General features: G+C 38.2%; 1 protein-coding gene across 1 annotated transcript in view; it reads left to right on the top strand.

The window, feature by feature from the left end:
* PTPRS (protein tyrosine phosphatase receptor type S) overlaps positions 1-17466 on the top strand; it is a 531027-nt gene that overhangs the window by 353697 nt on the left and 159864 nt on the right. The window contains exons 20-24 of the mRNA XM_089681016.1: positions 6711-6801; positions 9546-9761; positions 10572-10732; positions 14270-14281; positions 14716-14828. Coding sequence (XP_089537142.1) covers positions 6711-6801; positions 9546-9761; positions 10572-10732; positions 14270-14281; positions 14716-14828 — 593 coding nt within the window. The remainder of the gene's footprint in view (positions 1-6710; positions 6802-9545; positions 9762-10571; positions 10733-14269; positions 14282-14715; positions 14829-17466) is intronic.

Here is a 17466-nt window from a genome sequence, read left to right on the forward strand (position 1 = left end):
TGGGTTACAGAGACCTACAAATCTTGGCACTAAATTTCTCCCCTATTACTTTATGGTGGTGTGGAAAGATAGGATGGTAGATGGGCTTAATAGCTCAGGGTCAGCCTTTATGTCTATTTAGGGTTGTTGTATATTAGTTCTAATGGTTGCCTCTATTTCCTTCCTCATTCAGCCAGTTCTTTGGCCTAGCTCATCCTTACTGTCTAGAGAGAAATTTTCTGTCAAAGGGTCAGAGTTCATGGGCAAAATCTCTGGCCTTGCTGATGCCTTAGGCTACAGGGATCATGTCTGTACCTAACTTCATTTTTAATTTTGACCTTGACCCAAATACAGTACTGGAGGAGGAGTTATCTGCTGAAGAAGGGTCCTCACCCTCTAAGGTTTAGTGCAGATGGATCAAAATTAAGCCAGTTTAGCAGGGACTGGCCTAATTTCAGTCTGTGTGTGGCCCTCCCTGTTCGACAGAAATTGATTTTTAAATTGACTTCTGTCAACCGTTTACACTGGAAAACTTTCATCAATCAATGGCTGCAGCCACAGATTAGTGTTTTCTGACAGCAGAGAGTTCTAATCCAAACAAGACCCTCAAAGCCCCGTGGAGGATAATCACTTGTTCAAAGATCCAATAGATAAGAGGTAAGAGTCCCTTCTTAAGGCTACCCATGGTGGGCCCTGCCATGCAACCTGCAGTTTTGTCTATGGCAGTTTGTCAGAACACTGCTGAGTAAGCTAAGCGTATGGCCCAGAATCTTGGCTTCACCCTTACAGATTCCTCTTTACATAATCAATTGGAACTTTTGCCTTCTGCCTTGTGCTATTGCATGAATGGTTTGGTGGACTCACTTTGCTAAATTTTTAGGATGAGCCTTTTCTCTGTAAACATGCACAGGATTCTCTGTCTTAAATGCTCTTCAGTTGCATTTCCCTGTTAGAAACATCTTGAGTGCTTACCTATTGAAGGCGAACGCCTCTTTGTTCTCTTCCTGGATAAGTTCATCCAGGAGATCACAGGGGATACGACTACTCTTCTCTACCAAAAGAAAAAGGCTTGTGCCTCTACCAGTAGGTCTTCTACTTCTGAGGTTAGGAATTGTTTCTTTTAACCCCCCCAGTTTTCCGCTGCCAAGTCTAAGTCAGGAAGATACTTTAGCAAAAAGACATAGCTTTCAAAACCAACCAACACTTTAACTAAGTCATCTGTACAGTGATGGAGCATCCCCAGTGTTCCTGTACTGTACTCTTGAAAATAGAGTTTACTGGTAAGTTGGATGGATCTGCATTTTCAGCCATTTGGATTATAAGGATGAACACACCATGTCATTTGATAATCACTTGCTGACAATCGTGCACCATGGAGGCAGCTATGCAAGCACAATCTGTGCTCGGTAAACTACATTGGTGAGCAGGGGAGACATCAGGGGTCTAATAGAGCTCTAATGTCTCCATAAAGAGTACAGGTATGTTTCATTGTCTGGCTGTGCCACCCGCTTGCAGTAAATCTGTGGGCGGGCGGCAAATGGTTAAATCTTGACATGTTTGCTATTTACTCAGTGCAAAATTGTCTTTTATATTGTACTATTGTATTTGTGTGCACTAAAATTCAATTTAGTGTATTTTTTACGTACATTTGCATTTGATAAACAGCTGCGCAAATATCGTGGGACATAAAAATTGCAACAGCCATCATTTTATACCCCACAGATTACTGAGCCACTGAGTATTATCTCTAGTGGCTAACTTATAAATCTATATATTTAATTCAATAACAAATCTACTGAAGTGCAAGTTTGTAAATGTATAAAAAGTATAAAACTTGGTATACATCACTGCTTCAGTAAGACTAAGATGTTTGTTGTGAGTGCATTGTATTGTAACAATTTTAGCACCATATAATATACACCTTTTACAAATTCTTTTTTTAGAAAATTAAAAACTCCCTGTACTACACATAATAAAAGCTACTAAAGCATACCCAAATTTCCAAAACCATACAGACCTTTCTCCTTTGCTTCATATTTGTAAATGCACTCTTAAATTGTATTGAACTCTTTATATAATATAAATAGGTAGCTGCCTTAGCTATATTAAGTCCAGGGATTTTGATTTCCTATTCTAGTTTAAAGTTCAGTTTGTAAACTCTAGACTTTATCCTAAAGCATTTGTTCCAGTTTGAGGTCGGAATGTTGACAAAGCTTCAACATGGGACCCACTTCCATCCTCATAAACCACTTGTCCCCTCCAAATCACTACTACTTCCACTGATGCTAGGTAAGCTTGGTTTCATATTACCAGTGTAGCAGAGAGCAGTCAAGCCACAGTCACTGTATGGTAAACACCATATCAAGGTATCCAGCAGTAAAATTGCAATAGATTTACAATAAAGGCAAGATCAAGCAGCCAAGTTGCAACTGCTGCATTATAAGCACTGAATCAAGCAGCCACGTTGTAGAAGCTTTGCAATAAATGCTGGAATTAGATGTCAAGTCACAAAGCTGGTGCAATGAGCATGTGACAAGCTGCAGCAGTCAAGCCACTGTTGTTATGCTGTAGATGCTAAGCATACAATAGCTTTACAGTACTATAGGACTATTCTGTGGTACATGGTTGTGGCTGTGAGACACCATACCAAAGTTTCAGGACCCCCTTGAAAAACTGGTAATGCTGATGAAACATGGGTATTGTCTCTGTCAAAAACATTTATGCTAGGTAACATCACATTGCCAGTCCCTGATGACGGCTAATTGGCTGAAATGCATTAGGAGCAGTGTTAATTTTGATGTCAAATTTCAATTTAGTTTTAGTCATAGTCTTTTGACTAAAATGCCATTTTAGTTTTAGTCATATTTCAGTAATCTGAATTGTTTTAGTCTACTAAAATCTTCAGTACATTTTAGTCGACTAAAATTTCCTACATTTTAGTCAACTAAAATCTAATGGGTTTAGCTAAATTGTAATGCATTATTTAAGCATTTCACTAGAATTTACAAACTGATTATATACCCTAACTTTATTAGGGTATTAAGGTTTTGTACAGACGCAGATTTAGGCTGCAAGTGAGGATGAGGAAGTAAATGTGTGAAGCAGTGCACAGGGCAGAGAACTGGAAGGTCTGGGAAGGCTTTTTATTTTACACAGTGCTAAGCGCTGCTACCTTTCTGGGACTGGAAACACTCGCCACGTCACATCCAGACGGACATGAATCCCATGGAGGAGTTCCTCTTCTGTGGTTTGCAGGGTATTGTTCCAGAACTCCCAGGCACAGACAGACAGAGGGAGCTTGCCGATAGAGTCAAGGGGCTGGGGCTTTAATATGAGGAAAGTGGAAGTTCAGGTAGGTAACATTCGATCCTCACATTTTTGTTCCATTTTCGTTTGTGGAATTGGAATTTTCATCATAATTTTCATCAGTTCACAAAAATTGGAATCAATGTTCATTTAGTTTTTGGCAGCGAAATTAACACTGATTGGGAGGAGCCCATGGAGTGATGTAGGACACTGAATTGGTTACAAAACCTCTGGAGCTTATATGTATGTTTTAATATTTTTATTACAATAAATGGTTTATACTTTTGGAGATCTGTTTTATGTGCTTATATTTACACTGATTGGCAACACTAAACACCAGAGGAACCGAGTGTAATGTGATTACATGGTCCCAAATGGGGAAAGAGCACCTGACTAAGAGCCTACATCTGATCCCTCTCATCTGACCTGCCTTCAGGTTTCTTCAGGGGTGTCTTGGCAAAATTCCTAAAAATTGCCCAAACTGTATACAAGTCTGCCTTTTAGCTACACAAAGTCACAGGTTTTCATTGCGCACCATTACAGATTCTAGCTGCTGGTGACATAACAACCAATGATGCCATCAGTGGATAAGAAATACATTGGGCACCAGTACAGCATCCTAGCTTGCCCCTCCCGTCAGCACTAGGGTCACATTAGCTGAGTGAGGGGGAAGAGAAACATTGGCATACTAGTCAGTACCAGTGTGCGAAGGTGTATTTGCTTTGGAAGAATATATTACCTCTAACGTTTGGTGTTCTACATGTGCAGATGATTTACAGTTATAATTAAAGTTGATCCAGGAAATATATCCAATTGCCTTTCGGGGATCAGGAAGGAATTTTTTCCCCTGCAGGAGCAAATTGGATCATGTTTTTTCTTCCTCTTGATCAACTGTGGGTTTAGGATTATAACTTTTTTTTTTATATCTGAACAAGATGGACTTTTGTCTTTTTTTTTCAGCCAGATTAGATGTGTAACTATCTGCAAATATATGTTGCGCTCCTAAATACTTCTCAATAAATAATAATTAAATTATTAACATTAAATTAATTCAAATTATGATACAAATAACTAATAAAAGTGTATACATACCAAAGAATATTTAAATAGATAATTTCAGCTAATCAATCTCCTCCCAATAAATATCAAAATAATTCCACATGAAATACTCCTAAAAAAATATTTTGCCAAGTGCTCATAAATCATCTATTAGTGACATGATGTGTTTACTAATACCCTCAATTTCATTTATATTCATAATACCCTCATTTAATATAATAAAAATAGTGAACCAACTAGTAACCCTCAACTAAAACACATTTAAATGATCCCCCATGTATAAACATAACCAAATGCTCATAAATAATTAATAGTGATTTGTATGAATCCAAATATCATCAAAATAATAGGCCCATTGAATAAACAATTGTTTATGTATAGTGACTTGGTGCTTGTTGTTCTTCAATTTGTGACTTTTGTGAATCCTTCAAATAGTGAAAATGTGCGCTCACCTCCTTTGATGCCTGCAATTAGGCTATACACGCTTTCGGTTCACTTTCCCTGGAACCTGCTGGACATATACTTTTGCTGGTAAAATTGGGAGATCCTTCCTTTAGGAGTAATGGATGTATCCTCTGGTGGCTGATTATCCCCTCAGGGATTACACACTCCTTTTGTTATCTTAGACCTCCTAATTATCCTCTCCTTGTATTACTCCGCATGCAGGAAGAAATAGAGGACATAGTGCTTTACCTTTTAAAACTTTTTTATTCCCACCATCCAAGTATTAAACTCACATTAGACAGTTTTAAATAACGCAATATCCCATTGGAAATCCTCTGCTGGCCTCTGAGATAATATCTCAGAGGTGGTGAGTGCACATCTTCACTATTTGAAGGATTCACAAAAGTCACAAATTGAAGAACAACAAGCACCAAGTCACTATACATAAACAATTGTTTATTCAATGGGACTATTATTTTGATGATATTAGGATTCATACTAATCACTATTAATTATTTATGAGCATTTGGTTATGTTTATACATGGGGGATCATTTAAATGCGTTTTAGTTGAGGGTTACTAGTTGGTTCACTATTTTTATTATATTAAATGAGGGTATTATGAATATAAATGAAATTGAGGGTATTAGTAAACACATCATGTCACTAATAGATGATTTATGAGCACTTGGCAAAATATTTTTTTAGAGTATTTCATGTGGAATTATTTTGATATTTATTGGGAGGAGATTGATTAGCTGAATTTATCTATTTAAATATTCTTTGGTATATATACAGTTTTATTAGTTATTTGTATCATAATTTGAATTAATTTAATGTTAATAATTTAATTATTATTTATTGAGAAGTATTTAGGAGTGCAACATATATTTGCAGATATTTCCAACACAGTTGTAGTTATGTGTTTCATGTTTGCGATCCTCTAGTAATTATCACACCTGTGGCTCGCAAGTCACTCTGATTCACCTATAGATGTGTAACTATGTTGCTGCATTTTGTAAAACGATTAGTTTAGTTTTTTTTAGTAATGGCTGCCTGAAGATTGTGCAGAATTTGAAAAGGGGCCTCAAGATTGTGCTGAATTTTAAAGGGTGCCTGGAACTGAAAAAAGGTTGAGAAGCCTTGGTTTAGATGTCTTATTATTTGATAGGGCACTAAATTCCTAAATCCACTATAGTTTACCTATAAATCTTTTATGAACTGTGTACAGGCTCCAGTATATTTGCATAGTGCGTTCATAAATTTAATGGAAAGGGAAAAAGATCTGTATGGCAAAATTTTCATGCAGTGGTGAGCTCTACCTTACTGACATAGCCCATGGAGTGTCGGTTCAAAAACTTGGTTCCTACATACTCATTCACTCTATTCAAAATTCTTTATTCATTAAAAGTTCACTGGATCATGTTTGTCATGCGCCAGTATAGGGCAGCCGATTCACTTGAATGGGCAGCCCTATGCGCAACAGATATGACAAAAGTAGTGCCTGTACCTTTTTGGATGGTGAGCTTTGCGTGATTTTGTACATTTGTGCATCTGCTAGCCACGTTTAGGGTGCCATTAAAGAACAGAACAGCAAAAACAATACATGTTTTTTTACAATTATTTACACATTTCCTGGAATGCGCAGGTGTGAATGTAGCCTTAGACGAAGGTTTTTTTTACCTGAAATGTACTTGAAAGGTCTGTATGACTTTAAGAAAATGTGGGTATGTTTATAGTGTTTTATTATGTGTAATAAGTGGATGTTTTATATTTTGAAAAAACTGGCTGGTAGTGAATAAACAACATGTAAATGCTGGGTGAATGCATGCTATAATTGCAAAATAAATAATACCATACATTTTGATTACAGCTTACAAAAGTTTTATGCTGTAGGTTCATCACTTTTTTTTATTTTTTCAGACATTATTATATTGTAGTAGTGCCTTTAAGGAAACTGCGTGGACAATTTCTAAACCCTTGGGGAAGCCCTGAAGAAATGGATTTAGAGCAGGTTAGTAAACCTATATATATGGCCATTGTTGACAGGAATTTGTTCAAGTTTGGAATTGCTTCCTTCCTCTTAAGTCTACAGGAATGCAGTACAGCTTGAAGCAGGTCAAATGTACCTGCAATGAAGCATCTCAAAAGCACATTGGATTTGACTATGAAGACAGTCGACACTGGCCGATAGCAGTTACATTTTCCCTCATTTTGCTAGGTCTTACTATATTTGTAACAGTTTTTGAGTGCCAACAACTTGGAACTGTCTTACAGAGTAGTATTTTTCATTTTCAGTAATTGACTTAGCTTGTTTTGTGTTGCATGCAGGTTTTTGGGGTACAGTTCATATACAGTACATATCAATATAGTGATGTATTAAAATGACAAATGTCTGTCAAGTTCAGACAAATTTCATATTTTTATTAATAATAATGGAGTGTAAATCGAAAGACATAGCACTAAGGCAGCTATCAGTTATTCATTCCACAGAAAAAAATCTTCCTGATAAATGGAGCTGCCAATTTTAGTCATATGAGAGCTTATTTTGCATTTATGGATATTTGTAGTACTAGCCACTATGGATGTCATTTGTAGAAAAATGTACTCTAGTTTCTCTTACAGTGGAGAATTATTTTTATTTTTGGTATCAAAAAGGTTTATTTTCATCAGTTGCTTAATTGTAGACATGAAACATTTATAAGAAAGTAAATTTTAGGCCATCTTTTAAATGGTGAACAAGCAGACAGCTAAATACTCAGTTGAAATACATGTAACTGAACTGTTTGCGTGCTAAAAGGTTTGAATTAATGTTTAATCACCCTTGTGATCCAGACACACCCTCCTGATAGCACAGTCAGATTGGACAATTCCCTTTTCTGCTGCAAACTGGTTGAGCAGCAACTTGCCCCAGCCATTGATCTGACTGCACAGTTAAACTGGTACCATATGGCTTTAGGATTTTGGTTATGTAGATAAAAAGAATGTGGGGCTTTGAGTGGCCATTTACATATATTAGTGAGACACAACTCTGGATAAATGAGCACAGGAGGCACAGCAGATAGCAGCATTGTCAAGGGAGGGTAGTGTTAAATGTATGAACAGATTTTAAATACGCTAAACAAACTGAAGCCAAACACCAGCTTACACTTTATAACTTTACAACAAACTGTTTTTTTTACTTTTGAGATAAAGGTTGTACATGATTAAATAAAAGTTGATCATTTTAATCACCCCTGCCAGAGTTAAAAGAAGTAGGGCTTCTTTTTTCCTAATTATACTTACCTAGATGGATACAGCATCGGCTCTGAGGGTGAGAACTCAAAGATCACAGTTCGTTCTGCAGTCTTGTGACCCAGTTTCAGATGACAGCAGACTGAATCCGCTGTCTGCTGACATCATTCAGGCAGTCCAGGCTGGGGAAAGATTCCAACTTCAAAGTTGGGATCCACCCCAGAGTCTGGAGCGGCACCTGGCTCAGGCTCTCAGCAAAGCACTAAGAGCCTGAGTCAGCCGCTCCCTCCCCCTCCACAGCCCAGCGCATGGTAGGCTGAGCAGAGAGTGGTGACTGACAGTCCCTCGTTCTGCTCAAAGCGGAGAGGAAAACTCAGTGGTCATATGATCGCTGAGTTCTCACCCTTAGAGCTGGCGAAAAGCAGATTCAGCATTGGATCGATGCTGCTTCCACTTAGGTAAGTATAAATAGAGGGGAAAAAAGCCTTGCTTCACTTTTAATGATTTTTAATGAAAACATGCCTGTATTAAATGGTGTATATTATTTTTGCCTGGAATTTAATTGCGCTCATGGAGATTAATCAGTATTTGGTGAAAAATTTAGCATGTAACAGTCTCTACCCCATGGCATTTGTGATAGGGTCTGTGTACAACATAACGATTGTTGTTCAATAGTTTATTTTCTGTACTTAGGCCTTGTTCACATGGATGCATTTAAGTATACACCCATGCAAGGCTATGTTTGCCTGCACGAGGATGCATAGGTGTTCTGGGCATTCCTGTGCAGTCAGTGTACGCCAGTGCAAATGCATTCCGCGCATCTCCGTACAGGCAGTCCCATTCATGTCAGTTGTGACACTGCAGCTTCACAGACACAGCTGCTGCTCCCAATTCGACAGCAGTGTGGGTGCATGGCCCCAAACTCACACTGTCTGCATTTGTGGCTGCATACCTGCATAGCTGTATCTGTTCAACCGCTGCATCCCGATTAACACAAATGGGACTGCCTGCATGGGGATGCATGGAACGCTTGTGCATCTCTGTCCAGAATTCACTCAGGTGTATACTTAAGTACGCCTGTTTAAACGAGACCTTACATCTATAAATTTCCATACCAAATTTTTCTATATTCAAAGTATATCTTTAGCCCAAACCGTTTGTTTATAAAGTTGGGAAGTGTTGGAAGCGCTTACTGATTTTTATTTACCCTCTCTATTTATTCTGGTTGCCATTTTTACCTAGACAGAAGTGATGTAAGATCTAAAATTCTGTGACTCAAAGATAAGGAAAAATCTACCAATGAAAATATTTGTTTTGGGGACAGTTGTCTAAAAGGGATTTTCCCCTCTTAAGTAGTTTTTCTTTCATTTCTTGTTGTGTCTCCCTTACAGATAATAAAGGGATATACCCAATGGGGCAGACACAATAAATGGCTATAGATACAATTTAATTTATGCTGTATTGCCCTATGGTTAATGTAAAAGGAAAACAATTATAATAAACCTTTCTTTTTACATCTCACAGCTAGTTCAGACTATAACAAAGCAGCACCGTCGTAGCTTGCGTTACCTAAGACACCTGGAGTACCCAAAACCATATGTAGCAGCTCGATTCCAGTCTCTGCCTGGACATTTCACACTTGGAGACCAAAAGAATTATGATGGCTTTGAAAACAAGGCATTGGAAATCGGACAGAAATATGTTTTCTTTATCATGGCCATGCTTGAAAGTGCAGAAGTGGTGAGAGAGTTTTTTATTTGTTTTTTTGTCGATTAGGGAAATCTGATATGGATATATACACAGTGCTGTTACTGAATTTACAGTTAAAAGACAGTATATAACTAGTTAAACTATAGTGAGATGAGTTAAATGGAAACAAAAGGCCCTCCATTAAGTAGAGCCATTTTAAAGTAAATAGTATGTAAATATCTCACTTCCATCACAAATCCAAAAATGAGGGTTTTGCAACCAGAACTGCTTACAGCATTGATACTGACTAACATTAGTCATAGCCAATAATGCCAAGCTGCATACGGCTGTTTCAGCCATCTAATTTAAACTGAAATGACCATCCTTGAACAAGTGTGAAGGCCTCCAACACCATCTGTCTTACACATATAGTGACATTTTAACATCTCTATCCCAGTGTTTTGGCAATGATTCATACCTTCAGTCTTGTGAATCAAAGGATTAACACTCTTATAGCCTTTCTGACACAAATGATGGGATTATATAACTAGTACAGGGAGGTTCCACAATTTTCTCCCCTCCTAACCTGCCCTTAGACAATAACATATAACTTTCCATGGTAATTGGATAAAGGTGTTGGTGCTGCCTGTTTGGATATAAATGCTTGGGTATTACTGACGTGTGTGTGTGTGTATAAATGCACATACAGTATTCAGACCTAGATTAGATCTGTTGTGATCTCAAAGTCACTGAGAAAGTGGGTGTTGCAAGAATTCCTTGAGCCAAGTGCTTTAATATGAGACCTGAATGGGAAGTGAATAGGCTAAAATTGTTATTTGTATTTTACTTTTTTTCCTACAGAAGATATTTGCTGCTAGTCCATATTCTGATCCCATTCAAGTAGAAGATCCAGATCCTCAACCAATAACTGAGGGTGAAGAAGGCCTGATTTGGGTTATTGGACCAGTTTTAGCTGTTGTTTTCATAATCTGTATCGTGATTGCTATACTTCTCTACAAAAAGTAATTAATTTAAATATTGTGATAATTGACAAGTGATGCATGTGGTTGCTTATGCTGCTAACATTTTTTTTGTTATTCATTCTGACCTATAATGTACCTTAATACCTAAGTTAGATAGTTTTTGATTTCTGAGTGAAAAATGTTTGGAGAACAGATTCTGCACGTTTTGGACAATATATTTCTTAGCCATTGTTTACAGGCATTCGTGAATCACCAGAATATCGAGGATCCTTCTACTGTAGGTTCATGGTGCTGAAGCCACCATGAACTTATAGCCTAAGAGAATGCAATGGACATAAAGGCAGTTGAGTCAGACAGCTGCAGGTAGTTCTGTTCTGCCATACCTCTTATGTCTGTGGCAGTAAAGGTCCCTAAGGCTAACTGTGTCAAGAATTATTTCTTCTTATCGGTAATAAGTATAGTTTAGAAATTGAATTCCAGTCTAACTTTTTACAGGCATTGAATTAAAATTAATGTGTAGGTATACTTTTCAAATAGATGCTTTTTTTAAAAGCCCAATTTAACTTTGAGTTGATTTCAACTTATAATATTCTAGGTGCATCTTAGAGCATATGTCAAGGCAGAAAACTTGTGTAGCACATCTCCGGAATACATGCACATTTCCTCATGTTTTATCCCTGCCAACAAGTTGAAAATGCCAAATTATCTCTGAAGAGGTCCTTTCCTGGTCTCCCTTATAAAATATCAAATTTGAAGCTGCCAGCACAAACTAAAAAAAAAAACAAAAAACATGAAAACAACTGAAATAAACCACACTTAATTACATAAAAATAAGTGTTGATGTGTCAGAAATATAACATGCACCTACCTTCCTCTTGTATTTTGTTTTTTTTTTATAAAACATGCACAGAGTTGAAAATCCTGTCCCTAGCCAGCATACTGTAGAAAAGTACCCTTGCTTTCTATGTGGAAGCAGTGGTCTTTCTACAGAAGTCTGACATGCCCCTAGCTGATTTAAAACTAGACCTGGCCGACTAGCAGGAGCATGAGTTTTGCTGTCTATGCTCTGACTTCTCTAAAGCATGTTTCTAGGGAACAGGCTTTTCTATTAACGATGTGACTGCTGTCTACAGAAAATTAACTGAAAGACTTGGCACACCCTTTTTTTTATCTGCCTCGAATATATTTAGCTGATTTATGGAAAGTTCAATTGGGCTTTAAACTGCGTTTGTTGCAAGCCCTCAGAGCTTTTCCCATATTGTGCAAGCATGCACAGCATAATGACACATATGACACACTTTACCTTCTAGTGTGCCCTCCTCCATGTCAATCTGTCACTCTATCACTGTCATAGGTGTAAAAAAAATATAAATTTGTTAGCAGGAAAGGAGAGGCTTTGCAGTAAAACAGGGTCTCTTATGCCATAAGTCTCTACCTACTAACAGTTTTTTAGTTCTGGTTACAAAAAACAAACCAACATGCCCCTAAAAAAGGTAACACCAGTGGGAAGTATGGGTAGCACAAATACCTGTGTTAGTCTTCAAATTGTTCCATGTCCATGTTAAGCTCTTTGGTCTTATATCTAGGTTGAGCTTAAGCCTTGCCTCCTCCTGTTTTGTTCCCATTCATTCAAGTATCAAATGCCAGAGCCTTAGTAGGCAGTTGAGCAAGGTCATTTTTCAGTTTTCAGTGCTGTGGTAGTCTGACTGACACTTTATCTGTCATCAAACACTGTACCCAAATTAATTTAATTTTTTTTTTTGAGATTGAGCATTGGTAGTATTTACCACTGTTTTTTTTTTTTACTATATAAAGGAAAATTACCACAATATTAGAAAACAGGTTCTTTTACTGTCAGTTCTAATACATCAAAAATGCCAGGACAGTTCAACCCCCCAAATGACCCATTTGTGAAAGGTAGACACCCCAAGGCCATCTCATTATTTGCCACATTTTTTGGACATGAGGCAACATGCTGTTATTGAGGGGTATAAAACACAGAGCTCAGCATTAGTGCACTAGATACATTAAATGTACAGGTCATACACAAGAGGAGAATGTGAAGGGGTTCATATACGGCAGCAGGATGGGGATGAAGGGATTAATGTAATCGTGCAGGATAAGGGAGGTGATGGGTTAATATATAAATCACATAGAGACTGATTGCAAAGTAGATATACAGGAAAGGAAGGGGAGGTGAAAGGGATAAAATAAAAAAAATCCCACACTCACCCCCACCATGGAGTGGCTGATCTGGAACTAATGAATGATTCACTTGTTAGTTTTCCTTCCTCCATTGTAGGAGGAAGTGATGGGCTCTCAGGTATATGACACACTGTTTATATGAGTGATCGCTGAGCTCCTAGTTTTCCCCCCAGCCCGTGCCCCCCCCCTCGACTTCTCCATCAAGATCAACAACACTATCATCAGTCCCACCCCTCACGCCAGGGTAGTAGGTGTAATCCTACACTCCAATCTGTCCTTTCAGCCCCTGGTATATTTGGCTGACAAACTCATGTAGACTTCACCTCCGCAACATCTCCAAGATACAACCGTTCCTAACCTCGGAAACCACTAAGCAACTCATTCATTCCCTTATTATATCACGCCTTGACTACTGTAACTCCCTCCTCACTGGCCTACCTCATCGCAGGCTATCCCCACTCCAGTCCATCATGAATGCTGCTGCCGCCAGACTCATTCACCTTACTAACTGCTCTGTATCTGCCACCCCTCTCTGCCAATCCCTCCACTGGCTTCCAATTGCCCAACGGATAAAATTCAAAACACTGACGTACAAAGCTGTTCATAACACTGCCCCTAATTACATCACCTACCTTGTCTCTAAATACCACCCAAACCGTACTCTCTGCTCCTCGCAAGACCTCCTACACTCTAGCTCCCTTGTCCCCTCCTCCCATGCCCATCTCCAGGATTTCTCAAGGGCTTCACCCATCCTCTGGAACCCCCTACCCCAATCTATCAGGCTATCGCCTACTACGCTCACTTTTAGGCGCACTCTGAAAACCCATCTCTTCAGGGAAGCCTACCCCGAACCCAGCTAATACTGGAATCCTCTACTCTTGCTACCATTCCATCCCCCACAGCTAATATCCTCTTGTACCACTATCCCCTCCCTCTAAGTTTGTAAGCTCCAAGCAGGGCCCTCTAATCCCTCTTGTATTGAACTGTATTGTTACTGTACTGTCTCCCTCCATAATGTAAAGCGCTGAGCAAACTGTCGGCACTATGTAAGTCCTGTATAATAATAGTAATAATAATAATAATGATTGGTCCTGCACAACAATCACATGATGTAGGGGTGCTTGGATCATCTCTGTACACTGTGTCTGTGAACCAAGTCATCCAGTAATGGCTGCCTGGGGGGTTTATAAACATGAGACTGCAAAAATATTTGCCCACCAGTTTACTGTTCAAAAACATATGATGGTACATAATTGGTTAATGTATACAATATATCACATTTTTATTGTTATTCACTGACAAATAATATTTGAATAGTGTTTTTAAAAAATGTATTCTAACTTGTTTTTCTTTTGTTATTTCCATATTTAGCAAACCAGACAGGTAAGAATATTTATTGCTTTCTTTATTTTACCAGTTATTTCTATTTCAGTTAAGTTTGAAGTTAAATATACGTAAATATTTCCTTTACTCTGAATTAGAATATACTGTATGTGGTCTTAAACGTCCATGCTTTGGGGAGTTAAGATGTGTAATAGATTTCTAAGCTGGTTCTTAGGGTTTCTGCAAGTATCGGATAATGGTCAGCTCTCAGGTGACACGGGGCACCGAAGTAAAAACTCACAAGCTCACTCAAAGAGCCTGGAATATATTAGCTAGCTATAAATTTAAGATCACTCCCTAAGTAAACTCTGGACAAGGTTGACATTGTGTCTAGTGGACAACTGAGGATGTGACTTTATATCCAATGTAGGCTTTTATTTAAAAAGTACCAAGAACAAAGCAGCAATTCATTATGCAATTTTTACATTTTTAAGCAAACGGAAAAATTCAGAACCCAGGACCAAATGTTTACTGAATAATGCTGAGATTACTCCTCACCATCCAACAGATCCAGTGGAGATGAGACGCATTAACTTTCAGACTCCAGGTAAGCGAAAAATGAATGCTTTACTAAGGTGACCCCTGGAAAAAATGTAGCTTGTCCATATTCATAAGTGTATTCATGAAAAGTACACATGTTCACATCTATACTGTCAATTTAGAGAGTGAATAAGAAGACAAATCATGTTTAATCCTGTACATTAAAGGTGACCGACCTGTGGATTGAAACCACAAAATGAGCTATTAAAATAATTTTTTGGGGTCAGTAGGTTTTTTGACAGTACATTTATTCTATTGGGATGTACTTTCTGGGTCTGAAAACAGTGACTAACTGACTGTAAGGTCCCAGCATGAAAGAGCTTGAGCACCATTGCTCTGGAACAAAACTACATTATTTATGGCTTAAATTTGGCTTCCTGACCATGCTCTTGTGCTCTATGTTAAACTGGTAAACATATGTGGATTTGTTCTGTGGTTTATTGAAAGGAGAAAACAAATTACAGTAGGCTTTTTTATAAAATATGTTTTATCCTTTATTATTTTATTGTATGTAGTCCACCAACACAAACAATTCATTAAGATGATTTTTATTTTCAAACTGATCAGATTTTTTTTTCTATATACTTGCCATTAAAAACGCATCATGGGGAAAAAAGTGTGTTTAAAAAAAGTTGTGTATGTGTGGAAAAATGCTGTGCTTATATGTTCCTGTCGGTGGTAGCCCAGAGTTGATACAGTATTGTGGCTGACAGTCTGGGAGTGCATTCAGTTCAGGGGAATATCTCATATAGAGATTGAACTAGGAAGCCAAAAAAAATACGCGCAGTCACACACCACCTGACCGTGGGTTGCAAGCTGACACCAAAAAGTGATTTTTGATCAACAATATAAGATATAGTGCCGCTCTACCCAAAAATGTTAAACTTATTTCTCTCACAAAACAATATTAGACATAAATATTCAAAATAAAAATGCATCAGTAGGTGCAAAATGCCACACTGTGCTAAAAAATGGTAAATAAAGCAATAAGCAAGTCCTTAAAGGAGAAGTACAGACAGTGCTTTTTTGGCGTTCTGCACTCCTATGACCCGTTTTCAGCTGACAGCGGACGTCACTCAGCTAGTCCAGGTCGGGGAAATATCCTGACTTGAAAGTCGTGATCCACTCCAGAGTCTGGAGTGGCACCTGGCTCAGCCTCTCAGCGAAGTGCTGACAGCCTAAGCCAGCCACTCCCTCCCCCTCCACAGCCCAGCGCTCCAATGGACGTGGTGGGGGGGAACTGTGATTGACAGTCCCACTCTCCGCTTAGAGCGGTTGTGAGAACTTGGCGATCAGCAGTCATGCTGATCACCCTTACAGCCGGCGTTAAGTCACCCTTACAGCCGGCAGGGGACAAATGCAGCATCGGACCGATGCTGCATCCACCTAAGTAAGTATGCACAAAGTGTAGAAAATAATAAAAAAAAGATAAGTGAAATAGAGTTTAAGGAGAAATCCACAACACATTAGTGTCAAAATCTTGTATAATAGTAATCCTGCTGCTCCATAGATACAAAAAGAGTCACAGTGCACCCAGTAATAATTGAGTCTGTTCACCTTCACACAACCTCTAGACACAAACAGGCTTTTTCCATCAATGAGCATAAGTCAATCATCTGCTTCTCTGCTTACACTCCTCTTCCACATATCACAGAAACTGTGTACATATAAGGCAAGAAAGGAAACGTACAGCGCTCACTACTGCTACTACTTTACTGAAGATAAAAGGTTGGTATACACTCACATAGTTTAATAATAAATTGTACTTTTCTACACTTTGTGTAGTTTTGCACATATTTATGCAATTTTGCACTTTATTTCACTGAAGGACTTACTTTATATATCATTTGTTATTTTGCACTTACTAATGCATTTTTGTTTTGTTTTGGGGTTTTTTTATTGATTTTAACAAATAATACACACAAAAAAGGTGCAAATAACACCCACGCAGGGCCTTGGCCCAACAGAACAATTGTGAATACCAACTAAGAATAAACCACTTTTATTTTGGTATTTATGTGTATTAGTGTTTTGTGAGGGAAACAAGTGTACGATTTTTGTGTAGCACTGCACTATTTCTTAAATTTTTGATCATAGTGAGATTGGGCACGCTGGGACTTTGTACTAGAAGTACAGATTCACGTCTATCAGTGTGCACTTTTGTCTGTTTATAGTGTGTTGTAATGTCCGTTGAAGCTCATTTACATACATTTTCTTCTAGTTTAATTCAACTGGACATCACAGCGCATGACAGCGCATAGAAAAATGAATATGCCTCATTGAATAGCATTACTTCCTAAGACGCATGTTTTGGGTTACAACTCATGCATTAAAATTTAATAGTGATGGTGATGAAATGCTGCACTTTGTAGTTGTTTAAAAAGGTACCTATCAGAAGAGCATTGTAGGAATTGTAGTTCTACAGAGGTAACATACTTAACAGTTTGGCTTGCTAGAACTTGCTAGAGTTGAACATTAATAGGACAGAAATGAATGATGTGTCCTAGGACATCACATATAAGGGAGAGGCTCTCATGGGAAAAGCTGAAATTGCAGTTTCAGAGATGGAAAAACTAAACTAAGGCCCCTTTCACATTGGGTGGGTTCCATTCCAATCAGCAGGGATCTACTCACAGATCCCCTGC

The sequence above is a fragment of the Staurois parvus genome, unplaced genomic scaffold (assembly GCF_062004578.1).
Source record: "Staurois parvus isolate SC_StPar_1 unplaced genomic scaffold, SC_StPar_1.0 ptg000256l, whole genome shotgun sequence".
NCBI lineage: Eukaryota > Metazoa > Chordata > Amphibia > Anura > Ranidae > Staurois > Staurois parvus.